Source organism: Pteropus alecto, unplaced genomic scaffold (genome assembly GCF_000325575.1).
Source record: "Pteropus alecto unplaced genomic scaffold, ASM32557v1 scaffold40, whole genome shotgun sequence".
Lineage (NCBI taxonomy): Eukaryota > Metazoa > Chordata > Mammalia > Chiroptera > Pteropodidae > Pteropus > Pteropus alecto.
Window position 1 is genome coordinate 18,401,378 of NW_006431919.1, and position 14,726 is coordinate 18,416,103.

The window sequence follows — 14,726 nt, forward strand, 5'->3', positions numbered from 1 at the left end:
CGTTGGATTCCTCAGTACTGGGTAGGCAGAGTTGACGCCAGCGAGCATTTGGAACAGTGTGATTACACTTTTTCAGATTGGGGGTTGCTGTTGCTGTTGGTTTTGTTTGTTTGTTTGGTTTGGTTTTTTTAAGGGGAGAAGGGGAAAGGGAGATGCCTGGGAGAACCAAATGTGATCTACGTCCATGCTCACAGTATTGGACTAAAGTCTTTACTCGCTTCTGAACTGAAACCAACTTGGCTCACGCTGAATGTTCTCGTGCCTTGTCCAGACCCTCATCTGGTCCAGTTTATTTACATCCCATGTCCTGGGAAGCAGGAAGTAGCGATCCTCTGCCTTTTACTCTCCACGTGTTTGTGGTAGAATATTGACTCTTATTTTTATTTGTTCTGAAAATCATATAAGCAGTTGTCACAAAGGGGGAATTTGTATTATGTCGTCCATGATGTAGGTCTACGATTACTTAAGCTGTCCCTTGATCTTAATCCTGAACGCTGAGCACACAGAGTCTTATTTTGAGACCGTGATAATTGAATGGTCATCTTAAAACATTGTTGCAACTCTGATTTTACCTGGGTGACAGGTAAGGGTAAAGGAGGTCAGGGGAGAAAGTGGCAGTAAGCGTATTATGTTATTAGAAAGTTTAAAGATCCTTTTTTTTTTTTTTTAACAATTGTATTAAGGTTAACATTTTATGGCTGTTGTGACTTAATTTTGATCGATACACATTCAGGGCAGTGATTGGTAATGAAATGAACTATATGTGACAGTTAACACTTAGAAATAACAAATCAGAAGACAGGTAGCTACCAGGTCGCAAATTTACAAGTCCTTTTCTGTAATGTTTTACATTTTACCTTAAGTATTGCGTCTAACTTAATAAGTATACGTATTACCATTTGGAAGGATAGTAATAATATTATTTTCCATTGAGAAATGCAATCCGAGCAGCATTTAAGTAGTACGGTTTTCAGACTTTGTCAACAGTTTGTCAATGTTAACTATTAGGGACTTCCTGCAGGATCAAAAGTAGAAGGCGGTCCGGGTCATTGAGAGAGATCCATTTTGTTCATGCTCCATATCCAAATTAATAATAGTGTAGTGTATACCTTTTGATAGTGTCACTTATGATTTTTCTGTTTTTTCCTTCTATGTTATAATTTCTGTAGAGAGGTGACTCGCTGTCTCATTTCCTGACAGCTCCTAAAACAGCCCTGTAGACTAATATCTGCATAATGAAAGCCCTTTTGATTATGGGGTAATACACTACCGAGCTGTCATGAAGATCTTAAGACTTTCCTTGATCCTGTTCTATAATCCTGGAATATGTTATTTGCTGACTTTGAGGGAGGGGAAGCTGTGTCACCTGATGCAGAGCTGTCATAAAAACATCCAAGATCCTCTTTGCTTTCAATTTAGCAGCGGGAAGGATGGAACAGTCGCTCAGTTGTGCCACAAAATTATTTCTTCCTGGTACACATGGAGTTTGTACCAGAATATTGCACGCAGTTGATTCGCTGATCATCTGTCCACGCCTGATTTGTGAATTTCTCTGCTCACTGCTCCTTATTTTTTCCCCTCCAGTTGCCTCTGTCCTCACTAGGCAGTTGAAAGAAAAGCGAGAAAGCTCAGTGACTTTGTTGCTGTTCAACAGTAAAAATTTGCAAAAGGAATACTTTTTAACTAGTTTTAAACCTGTTACATCTTTTTGAATCAGATATCGAGATGGGCTTTATTATTTTGTCTACTTGACTGATTCTGAATTTATCCCACACCGGTACACTGCATTCTAAAAGCAAGGCTTTGTTTTGTTCTGGGTATTACCTGGTAACCAGTCATTGAAGAACATTAGGGAACTCTGAAGGGAAGGCCGTCCATAATCTCTTTGGAGGCCAGTTGGTCTGATACATAGGGAAAAGAAGGGAGAATCAGCCAATTAAAGGATCCTTTTTTATTTCTCGAAACACCAACAATAAAGTGCAAATCTGAATTCTGAAGAGCAGCCATAATTAATTGAAGTAGGAAAAAAACTAACTAAATAAATAAAACTTCTGCCTATAATATTCCAAATAATAAATGTCCGGCATGGTGAATTAAGTATTAAATCAGCCACTTGATCTCTTTATTGTCAATGATTAGAAGTCGTTGGCTCATAACAGACTTTCCCAAATTGTAATAAATAAAAAGAGAAACATTTAGGATTGTGTTCAGACCTGGCTCTGCTGTTAACAGTCATGCGGCCTTGAGTCAGTCACTTCTCTCTAGGTCTTGGTTTCCTCACCTGTAAACGGAGGGCTTGAACTTCATGACCTTTAATGACCGTCAGCAGTTCCATAGTCTTTCTGGCATGCGCTTCCTAAGTGACAAAGTTGAAGGTTATGATAGTTTAATGACTGGAAGTAGCGTATGGATTTCATGCAAATCTAGGTGGAACAGGATTTAATATTGAATAGCTTTTAAAAGGAATCTAACCAAAAATATCAATCGCATCAAGTCAGCCGAGTGAAGGCTTTGCCTCTTTTCTATTTGAGATAGGCCTAAAAAATATTATGTTTAGGAAGCAGTTGTTTAAACTTAGCCTCGTGAAACGTTTCTGTTTTCGGTGCTTGGACCACGGGCCTCTTCAGCCGTGGGAATTGTTTGATGGGGTCTATGAACCCATTAGGACCAAGCGTTCCAGTTAGGTAATGGATACGTCATTTGTGTACGCACGATTATCCTCCCAAAGCACGTGGTTGCTGATGTAATGCAATTAAAGTACATTCAAAGGTGTTGCCTTTTATTATCCAGGTTTTGTCATAGTCGTCGTTTTACTTATAGATTTCACTGGAGTAGGGGTTGGGGGCTTCAGTTGTTATCATGACAGGAGCTTCTCTGAAATATTGATGTCAAAGTTGTAGGTCTTAATAATTACAAAAGGTTATGAAACACTGCTCTAGAGAACTTCTCTAATTGTTGTGCTTGAACCTCCTACGGATAGCACGGTCCCCATGACCAAGGGGAACGTAACATAAAAAGGCATTTAATAGAGGAAATAGTGGCGGGGGCGGGGTGAGGGGACAGAGGAGCGAGGAGTCACTTAACCCCATCCTAGATTATTTCCACCAAATAGCATTTTGAAATTTTGTCTCTGATGTCTGAAGCCGTCTTTTTGCCCTTTGAAGAAGGACCAGAAGTACTCTTTAGGAGACATCTTGCCCAATGCCAGGGGGCAGGCAGAGCCATATGGTGAAGGGGTGCACCCCGGGGTTGGGTAACGCTGTGCCCTTGTGAGGAGGGGAAGCCAGCCTTCTTTAAGCCACATGGTTTGTGGAAGTGTCTTACGCCTTAGCTTCCGCTTGTGTCCCAGTTCTGTACACATTTGGGTATATTCCAGGTACCAGGCAGTAGTGTAGAGCAAAGGACACATTTGATGCCAGTCTTTACTTTTCCTTTTTGAGGCAGACCGGGATATTCTGTAAAAGAAGCAGTTCCAAGTGAAGGGGCACGCACTTCTGACTTTTATTCTATGCCCCGTCTGAGAGTTATCACTAGATCCTTACAACAACCTTTGACGTGAGTTTTATACCTGAAGAAGTCCAAGTTCAGAGAGCTGCAACAGTTTCTATAGAGTCGATCAGCTAACTGGTACCTAGCAGATCAAGATAGGAACACACAGCCTCAGGCTTCTGGTTCAATAGCTTAGGTATTTTATTGTCTAGCTTTTCAGAGGAAAACAAGCATAAAAGAATCTTAAACCTTTTTGTCTTGGTGTGCTTTAGACAGAATAGGCATTAAAGTTTCTTAATTTCTGTTTGGGAGATGGGGTACAGAATTTTAGATCTGTATTTTATCATCCTCTTTCGTAGAAGGTTCAGATCTAGCACGGGCTGGTGTCTTATAGACAGCGCCTTACTGGGGCTGGAGGTCAAAATAGAATCACCAAGGAAACTTTTCCAAGCTGGCTTACTCTTGTCCCCAATTCTGATTCACCGGGTCTGTCATGAGCCTTAAACACGTGTGTTGCCGAGGTGATTCAGATACATTGCTCTTCCTCCCCACCCAGCCTCCACCCCGCCTTCACTTCCGGTGTATATGTGAAGTCTAACGCTGTGGGAGGCCATTTACACGACAGTTACCTATCAGGCCATCTACTCTGTGCCAGGCACTATTTTAGGCTGTTGATATATATCAGGGAATAAAACACGAAGACCCCTGGCCTCATACAGCTTCTTCTCCAAATAATTAAAAAAAATCTTTGAGCAGCCTGTTAATTATTTAGTTTTGAGAGCTAATAAATGAGAAGAAGACTCAGCACCTTGAGTCTTAATGAAGAAAATAGGAACTGGACCTTCTGAGAAATAACTGATGGTGAAATCAGATCAGGTATGAAATTTCAGCGCGTTCTTCGCTAAAGTTCCGTAGAGTCACAGCATGTATCTGAAATAAGTGATTAGAGGAGATGATCGGTATGTGCATAGAAAGCCAGCTAGTGACTTTGCAGATTGCCTTTTGGGGTTTGGACTTGAGAACCCAGTTTTAAGAGCGGCTTATTTCTGTTCTCTCTAAAGTTCTTAATCATTTGCAAACAACTTAGCTTACGGTCCCTAGAAGGTTCATGAGTTTGTCTTGATCTTTTATGTTCATGTCAGTCAGAGAGCCATTTCTCAAGATCATTTTTACCTTGAGACCGGTTTTACAATTCTAGATGTTTATTCACCGGTTCTTTTAAAACGTGCCTCTTGAAACATGCTGCTTTTAATCAACCTTTTTTCAAGGTAGGAGAGTTTTAATTCACTGCCTTGGCTTTTTTCCTAGATGACTTAAAGCATTTCTACTACCTATTGGCTGATCTTCTATTTTTCTTGCAGTTATATTATTATTATTATTATTTTTAAACTGGTTTTGGCTGGTTTCATTTAGACAAAAATAATACCTAGTTTTTTTAAAGCTTAAAAAATCACCATTAATCACTGGTATCATAACATCCTCTTAAGGCAAGTTATCTTGTTGCTGTGTCCTCTAAATGCAGCATCCAGAGTCACAAGTCCTCGGGCAGGGATAAAAATAGCCTCCCCGCTTGCCGGTTTGTTGTTAGGTTTACTGGCAGTAGGAATCTTTTGAATTCCTTAATTAGGTCAGCTCTTTGCTAGTTTCTCTTTTAGACATTCCCTTCTGCCTGAAGTTCGGAGATGCTTTGAGATCTCGCAACTGCGCACCTGCCCTGGGTCATAGTCTAAGCAATCCTTCTTTTACATGAAACCTCCCACAATCTGTAGGATCCTGTCCCACTGACTTTTTCTTATAAATAAATATTATTTTCTTGTCCTACTATTACAACCTGCTTTTTATCTATCATATCACAACTGAAAAATTAAATTCGAGCTTTTGGTATAAAAAGAAGATCCTTCCAGGCTTTTTTAAAAGGAACAATTTTAAGTTGAATTTTCAAAGTGTTCATCTCCTAAAATACTTTTGGTGCTTTGTAGACTATTATAAAAGTAAGGAGGTAGGTTTTTTCTCTTCTCTCCCCCAGAGAAGAATTATATCCCTGTTTGTAATCAAGAACACTAGCAAACTCTCATTTCTCTGAAGCTTGAAAATCCCCCAGATAGCCACTCCCTTCTCCAAGGTTCCAGTTTGGGTCTTATTTGGCTAAAAGGAATTCTTCCTCTTTATCTCTCTCACAAGTGGAAAATCGTTGGTTATCTCTGCCTTATAGTCGGAGAAGGGAAAGGAATTGATATTAATTGAGCACCTACTCCATACTGGGGATTTTTCTGGACATTCTGCAAAAATTGTCTCATGAATTTCTCATAACAGCCTTGTGAAGTAAATGGAAATTTCCCTGTTTTACTGAGGTTCAAAGAAGCTAAGTAATTTGACGTAGGTCACAGATGGCATTGGCCTGACTCCCTACCCTTGTCACTGCCTGCTCCATGGCAGAGACACTACCAGTCGCTGGCTTTGCCTCATTCGTCCGTTCAACAGCGATTATATTGAGCACCCCTCCCTGCTCCAAGCTCTGGGATGTAAGACCCCAAAATCTGTCCTCGAAGATCTGATTGTCCTGGAGCAAGAAGAGCTGGTTGAAAAATAGGTAATTTCAGTACAGTGTGATAAGTGTCAGGTGTGTTCTATGGAGCACGTGGCTTGATGTAGGGAAGACATCCCATGGGAGGTGAGGCCTAAGAGAGAAGCTACCTGGATTCATGTGTTTTTATAAGGCCCGGCTTTTAAACCGAAAGCCAGTTCTGTCCCAGAGACGGTTTCGTTTGGCCTAAACTCTCTGTTTATTCATTTAGATGGCTTTTCGGGAAGGGGGACAAGACTCTCTGGTTCATGTCAGTCCCGCCAGTTCCTTCTCCGTGATAGTGCATGCAGACGTCTTCACTGGAAGTCGCTGTATCACAGATAGGTCAGGAGGTAGAAGAAGATTATAGAGTTTGGTTTGGGGAATTATTCTTAGATCAATAGAATCAATTATTAAAAATAGTTCTCTTTATATCATTCAGTGGCAGAATGTATGGAACACATTTTTATTAGTTCATATTGATATGTGTTCTGCGTCTGTATCAGCATAAAGTTGGTATTCAAAAACTGAATTTATTATGCGTTTCTTGAGTTTCGCTATGCATTGTCTAGGTCTCCACAGTGCCACCTAGCTGCAAGGCTCAGGCAGTGCCGGTAAAAATAGATGGGGAAGGGCGAGTGGTGCTGCTCCTTGAAAAAATGATGGCGGAATGGCTTTGACATATGTAGATATGAACTAAATAAAATTAGCAGGAGCAGAGGTGTTAGGAGCACTTCTAGTTAGACGACAACACCGAATGCATGTGGATGTGTAAATACGTGTGTGTCGTGTGTATAAATCTTTGATCTACCTTAGAAATGGGCTTAAGCCCATACTTATCCTTTTCCTATTAGAAATTTTTAATGATGTCCACTGAAGACCCCTCTTTTTCCTTGGAGTATCTAAGTTGTTACAGTGTGAGTCAATAGAGGAACTAATTTCATACTACTTGTCACTTTATAGGACCGCACGGCTATATTTTGGAAAGCCATGAGGAGTTATCAAGTTATCACCTATTGCCATTCCTTGGCCTATAGCATGTCACCAACAATGCTGGCGTGACTGAAAAAGGGAAGGTCACAGCATGAAATCTAATAGCACCGTAGGGCACCTGATGTTTTTTGGTGTTTGTGTGTTTGAAATGGCAACATTGATTGTATTATTTCCTGCAGAATTATCAGTAGCAATAATACCTGGGTTACTTTTTAGAAAGCAACTTTTATCTTTTTATCTAATTTTGAAAGTAATACATACATATACTGCTAATATATTAGAGTATTTCTTTCTAGTCTTTTGTCCTTTCATTTCATTGACTAGGTTATTTTACTTAGTGTCTTAAAAGAATACGATAGTACATTCTGTTCCTTTTGAGCACCTCCTCCCCCAGCATTTCTTAGTTGGGTTGGTAAATATTGGTTCTCTCCAACTTGCAAATGCCTAGCATAGAATTGCCTAGTTGGAGTGTGGCTTTTTTCTGGGCTGTAGAATTTGGTAGTGTAGTTCCCCAGAGTCCCACTGTATTAGTTGCCTATATTTGGCAAGGTTGAGTCATGTCACCAAATATAGTCTATGCCTTCTGCATGATGTATGCCAGGCTTCTGGCTCCAAATGCCACGGCCGGCCTCTGGAGGCAATTTCTTTCCTGTCATGGTGTCCCTTAAGATTAAGACTGCTGATCAGGCAGTAGTTCTTCATCTTCATAACACCATCAATACCAAGAGCCTTCAAAGATTGAATTTTCTCCACCAAATAGATTCACTCGCCTGAAACCCTAACGGCCTCCTCCTCTCTTGAGGAATTCGATTCTAAGTGTTCCAAAACCAAGGTTATGTTTATAGATAGATGAGTTATCAAAAAAAAAAAAAAAAAAAACCCAACAAAGCAAAACCGACAAACACTGAGTTATAGCGATATTTAGATAGATCAGTTATTTTTATTTTACTTCACTTTATTCGTTTGTAAAATGCCGGTGTTTTAAGTTCAATGGAATGAAGTTACTGAATGCTTATCTGGTGCCCGAACAGGAAAGTCAAGGTACTAGGTAAAACAACAAACAACAACAACAGCCTCTAGTTCTTAAAAGGGGCTGTCATGTAAGAGAGACAGAGAAAGTTAGGCAGTAGCTGAAATGGTTACCTAAGTCAGCCAGATGTGCAACATAGCTAGAAATAAAATTCGGCGAGTTTATCTAAGAAAGAGGAGGCGAGGGATGGGTTTCCTTTTTTGGGAACTGTGCCCTGTAAATTGGCGAATCTGGAAAAAACATAAAAATTCAAAAAATACCCTCCAGGGGAAGAAAGAAAGAGGGCCGCCATCTCAGATGACGGAAGGGATTGTGGGTATTTTAGCTGCAGAATGGAAGATGCAGAAATGCCAGTGTAAGCTGGCATCCACAGAGCAGCAGAACACTAGGGCAGGAGTGGAAGGAGGAGGGATGGTACAGGCAGAATGAGAAGGGCTCCGAGGAGAATTGAAAGTCCCATGGCTTTTGGAAGATTTCCACAAAGGAAGTGATACGTGTTATCTAAGATAGATGTCATGAATGGATGACCAGATATTTTAATTATAGAAAAAATTCACGGAAGGATAGGGCACACAGGCTATGGATATATTCAGAAAGTTAAAAAAAAAAAAAAGATTTTTTTTTTTTTTAATGTCACTGGTTATATTTTAAAACTGAAGTAAAAAAAAAAAAATTGAAGTAGAATGCATGACTGCTTCATAAAATGTCACAGAGGTATGTGCTACTCAGAAGCCAAAATTGATTCTAGCTTGACAGGGCTCATGAGACCTGGTCAGAAAATTAAAAACAAGTATCAGTTTTCAGAGTTAAACCATGAACCTCGCCAACGATTCCTCAGTGCCCTATTGTCTTAGCTGAAGGCTAGAATTACTGTATTCAAGAGACTGAAGAGCAGAAAAAAATGCCAGAGGTCACCTTGGGGGGCGTGGGGGTGGGACCTCTTTAAGAGGTGTTCTCAGAGGCACACTGAGAACTGAGTTAAGGGACACTTTTATGCCTGTCAAATTGAAATATACTTCTCTCTCTCTCTCTCCTTAAAAGATGAGTTTCTGATGAGATGGAACTTGATTTAAACTGGTTAAACTGGGCCATCTCGTTTGGTAATTTGCCTTTCAATTCTCATTGTTAATCATCTGTCTTTGGCATCAAAGAAGAGGGACTATAGTTCATGTGAAACAGCCATGATTTCAACAGGAATGTTAGCATTAGAATTATTAGACTATATGAAGATGTATTTAAAAAAAAAAGTTTCCTCTTGACTTCAGTTAATATAGTTAAAATTTTTGTTTCTGTATTGACTTACATCATCTTTTTAAAAAATGTTTTATGACAAATAGAAATGGTATGTGTGAGGGCTCTGTTACTTAACTTACTAGGGAGTTTTACAGTCATAAAATGTATGCTACGTTCCATTACAGAAAATCAGCTGCTACTTTAAGTTAAGTGATTCAGAGAAAGTACTCGACCCCTCCTAGGTTTTTCACAGTTAAAGTCATGTTCTTGTTCCAGCATCTGAGGTCTATGCTTTAAAAAATAAATAAATAAATACACTTGTGACAGGTCATACGATCAGAGCTTGTCGCTAAAGCAGTTCGGATGGAATTCAGTAGATTTGGACACTTGGCTGTGTGTATTAGCATTAAATAATGAAGCCAATGTTTAGGAAGAAATCAAAATAAAAAAGTTATTTTTTTACCCCTCCTTCCCCATCTCCATTCCTACCTCCACTCCCTAAATAGGAACCAGCTGAAATTTTAAGGTGAATAGTTAATAAAAATAAAACCAATCCTGTATTTGACGTTAAATTGTAGGCAAATCATGAGATTAAGACTTTGTTTCATATCAGACTCCAGGTTTTGGATTTGGATTAGTTAAAGCTATTAGCAATAGAGAATAATTTCTCTTTTCATGGCATGAGTTCATTTCTGTGGAGACTGTTTCAAAGAAGCGGGATTTTGAGGGATTGAAGGGTAGTCGAGGCCTTTCTAGAGTCGTCAGTCTGTAGCTATCGGATTGATAGGACCACGTGTTAGCTCTGGTTCCCAGAGTGCTCAGTGGAGCTGCGTGGAGTCTCACCTGGCATCTTGCAAGGCTTTTGCCAGCCTCAAGGCATTCGAGAACCTCTGCTTACCCACTTTTCTATAGCTTGGAGATTCTACTGTAGTTGGTTCAGTGGGATCGGGGCTTAGACCACTGTTTCCTAATGGGATGTTAGTAATTCTGAGTCAATTTTAAATTCTCACACAACCCTGATTTATACAATGCTGGACTATGATAGATAACTAACAGTCCAGTTCCCCTAACCGTTCCTTAGGTGAGCATGGTGTGCGTTCAGTAAGAATTTGTTGTCTAGATACCTCAATTTACATATAGAAATTCTTCCCAAACGGAAATGGCACGCCTTCTAAATGGAGAAATCCCAGCGCCATTTCCCCCCTTCATTTGTGGTTACCAGCTTTCAGAAGGTGTAGCATCCTCCAAAAATTTTAGTACCTTCACAAATTCTTATTTGGTGGGCATCGCGGGTGCCTGTTTTAGGTTCAAAATGAGATTTTTGAACCACTTAAAAATTCAAAGGAAACTAACCCGGCGTTTATTGAGTGCCTGCTATGCTCTGGGCATTTTGCTATATGTTTTGATATTTTCTGGCATGCGTAAGTACAATGATCTGTTTGTCTGCGCTAATTCACCCAAATGCAAATTTAAACCCTTTAGCGTGTTTGTACCTGTAGACATAAGCCTGGCAATTCTGTTCTAAATCATATAGAAAAATATCGCTGCTAATTACATACTCCTAAAAAAAAAAAAAAAACTACACATGAAAAAAATTTTATCACATGTATGGAGTAAAAAAAAATGTGAAAATTGTTATTATGAGTTAGTATTAGAACATGATGGTCTAAAGAAAATTACTTTGGATAAGGACTTGGAAATTAGAATGAGCGAATAGTTCAATATGAGGGAAATTTTATTTTCCCACTTTCAAACTGTCAATTTTTTGAATGTTTGTGAATATGCTGATTGATATGTCCTCTGACTCATTGTGTTCACTAGCACGACAAGGTTTTGTCCCATAATAGAGCTTTTTAAATACCTTACCTACGAAAACAGTTCAGTTTTGTTATTGAATACGCGGAAACCATCCATGAAAAAAATAAATTTAGTAACGGCCTTCTTTTACCTTCAGGTCGTCTAAACTATTCATATCCAGGATCCGATAGCTCTCTGCTTATTAATGGTAAGTGATAATTGATATACCCTAGCGAAGTTCACAGAACCGAAACAAGTTAGCACTAGGAGAGAAAATACAGTAGTTATGCTTCAACAAGTGGAGAAACGAGGTTACTTTGTTCAGTAATAATAATTGCAAGTTGTCATTAACCTATCAGCATATGATAGATTACTAATTGAATATGAATCATTTTCTCCCAAATTGTGGCAAGAACTTTTTTTAAGCTTTGAGAGCCCACCGATTCTCCGAAATTGGTGACCATGGGGATAAATGAGTATCCCATAATGATACTTGAAGGATGGCTTAATCTAACTTTAGCTTCTGTAGAGTGACCTTTGAGATGTCAACAGGAAAGTCATTTCTGTGTAGTTGGAAAAATGTTTCAGGACAAAGGGAGGGTAGACAGAGATCTAAAACCAGAAAAAGCAGCCTGAGACCACAGGGCTTGACATTGCAAAGGACAAGGTCATTCTCTGTGAGCTGTCTAATGAGAACCAGAAAAAGGAAGTTTTACTGGCCTTTATAGTGTCTTCAGTGAAGTCCTCGCCTGTCCTAAATATTACCAGCGTGCTGTTGAGTTCTTGTCTTATGAGCATATGCCGAAGCAAACTAAATTTCACAGAGAAAGAGGAGACAGCTATGCAGAGAAGGAATTAAAGGATGAGAAAAATATCTCTTCGATAGTCCTATAGTTTAAAATAATTGAGTGGAATGCAGAGGTCTCATTTACTTCTTTTCTACTCATTTACTTTTGAGTGGATTTCAAATTCGTGTGTTCACGATGCCTTCCTTTTCCCAAAACACATTTGAAGTCCCACCACTTCTAAGAAGTGGTCTTGACTAAATAGCTATATTCTCATCGTTCCAAAAACAAAGCAAAACCCTTCCGCTCCTTGTCTCTGGTATATTGTGAATGGGAAATCAAAAGTTATCTTTATGACTGGACCTCTTATGGGCTAGTTTTTGAAATCAGTGGAACACAGGATTGTCGCGCCAGGAAAAAGTGAGGAGATTTGATTTATGGGGGTGGCTGTGGGTGCATTAGATCCTCTGGAGGTTGTGTGGTTTATCAAAACCTCACTTGTTCATTGGACTTTGATCTTTTCACGCTACCGCTGCCAGAAATAACGCCAAAAGATAATATTTCAGCATAAATATGTGTAGACTGTAAACCAAACCCCGTGGTGACGGTGGCGTCGCGATAAGGGGAAAAAAATATAAGGCTTGCCATTGTAGCAGGATTTTAGCTTTTCCTGTGGAACAAGATTTAGAGTCAGATCTGTGTGATGAAAATTGCAGTGCACCGAGGTTTGAGGTAATGCTGCGTGGTCTTAGGCAAAGTGATCAACTCTTCTTTGTCCCAGTTTGCTCATGAAGTCGCTAAATTAGATCAGTTAATTGTGTTGAGGTGAGAAAAATAAACACTCTCCAGTGGGTTTTCCTTAAAGCTAAATTCACTTCATTAAAAAAAAAAAAATTTACTATTATGAGATTGTTTTTCCTTTTTTGCCCCCTGTAAATATTCTCTTTTATGAATAGATTAGATTTTAATAACCCTGACTTGGCAAAGAAAAAATAAAGGTAACTTGTCCCCCCAAATGTTTATGTTTTGAAATTTGATTGGTCTGTAGATTCTAGAAGGGACTAGATGGTTTTTACTGTTGCATATACGAACATTTTGTTATAAAGGTTTACTGGCTTTAATTCACATTGTCTTAAACTGGAAGATAGGAAGATAAAGAAAGAATAAAGAGATATCAGAGAAATTTGTTGACTCCTCTAGCAAGACCCCAGAGTGTGGGGTTACAACCGCCATGGTCTCGGACCTAGTATTCTTGATTTAGGGCCTCAGAACTTGATTTTGTCAGATTTGATAAAGCGTTAGTTCCTAATAACCAACCAACTAGGACCAGATGTCAATTTATGCATTTGTAACGGGGAATAAAGCTCCTGGGTAGACCAGATGTTGAAGCTGACGGATAGACTTATTCTTTTTGCAATAGCAAAGTCTAGATTACAACAGAAGATTGATTAAAAATTATGAAATTAAAACAAATTGGGGGTGGAGGAGTGTCAAGATAAATTCTTAGTCACCTTGGTTTAGGAGTAGACATAGCTCATTCTGTTTAGTCAAATTTATGAAACATCTTCTGTGGTAATTATTTCTATAGACATCTCATTAATTAATCTCATTCATGTACTGATTCTTAATAGCTTTGTTCTTATTTTAGCTCAGGTTTTGGGAGTACCCATATTGCAAATCTAGTGTAATACATTAATTGTGCTTAATGAAGGTAAATTCAAAAATTACCAAATACTACCCATCCCATAGGTTTGGGTGAAGATGAAATGCATGCAAATCATTTAGCATAGCACCTGGCACATAATCAAATTAAAATAGTGTCATTTTTTTGTTGTCGTTGTTGTTGTTAGGATGGTTAGTGCTAAATTTTTATTAGGAAGGAAACACAAAACAAAAATTAAGATGAATTTGTAAAAATTATCTGTGGTTGAACATACTTTATCTGTTATCAAGATAGCCAAAGTAATACTTTATTTACTTTTAGATGCAGTCCAGGCCCTTTGCATCTTAATCCATGCCACCTTTTCTTAAAACCGAAAATAGAAACCTAATACATCGTGTTGCTTTATATTCATTAGTCAATTTTAAGAGTTTAAGGAACTATAAGGAGCCTTTCCCGTCCAACATAAATAGTGTATTCAGGCTTTAAAATCCTTTAGAAAGGTGTTGATATAGCTATTCTACTTTGTTTCAGCTATAACTTCCAGAGCTTTTTCTTCCAAGCCTCTTTTGAGTTGAAAGCCATTTCTTGTTTTGCTTGGATACGAAGATAGAAGAACTGTTTATTCTCTTTCTTACACGAACATTTGAATGTCGACTGCGATTGCATAACGTGTTTTGAAATTTTTAAGCAATCACAAAGGTTTTTGGAAAGAAGTGGGGTTTAAATCCGAAATAGATAAAAATAAAGATTCAGAGTAGTCTACCAGCTTCATCAGTTTATGTTGGAATGATATTGGAATTTGCATGTACAAAGATGAAAAGGGCTGACTCGGTCGGTTGGTCAAATTACATTGTTTTTTTTTGTTGTTGTTGTTGGGGGGTGCATTCTCATTCATCAGTTCTCATACTATGCAGTGATCTCTATGTACCACGTCTTTTAAAGACATTGCCAATATAATTCAACCAATAGTAGTTGATACCTGTGCTCAGAGTGTTGTAGTGTACTTTCTATTCAGTTTATTGTTGAGTTATTAGTTGTAGAGATTTTTTTGGGGGGGGAATCCTTGGATCCTGAATGTGTGTGTGTGTGTGTGTGTGTGTGTGTGTGTGTGTGTGTGTGTGTGTAGTAAGTTTGGGGAGAGAGAGGACAGATTTCTGCACTGGATAAGAGCTT

The 14,726-nt window shown here is 38.8% G+C and overlaps 1 protein-coding gene across 3 annotated transcripts in view; it reads left to right on the forward strand.

Moving 5' to 3' along the window:
- Positions 1 to 14,726, forward strand: part of CPEB4 (cytoplasmic polyadenylation element binding protein 4) — a 57,040-nt gene that overhangs the window by 23,969 nt on the left and 18,345 nt on the right. For 2 of the 3 annotated variants that reach the window (XM_025043098.1, XM_006906526.3), the window contains exon 3: positions 11,263 to 11,313. The exons of the other annotated variant lie outside the window; for it this stretch is intronic. In XM_025043098.1, the coding sequence (XP_024898866.1) occupies positions 11,263 to 11,313 (51 nt within the window). The remainder of the gene's footprint in view (positions 1 to 11,262; positions 11,314 to 14,726) is intronic. 3 annotated transcript variants of the gene reach the window in all.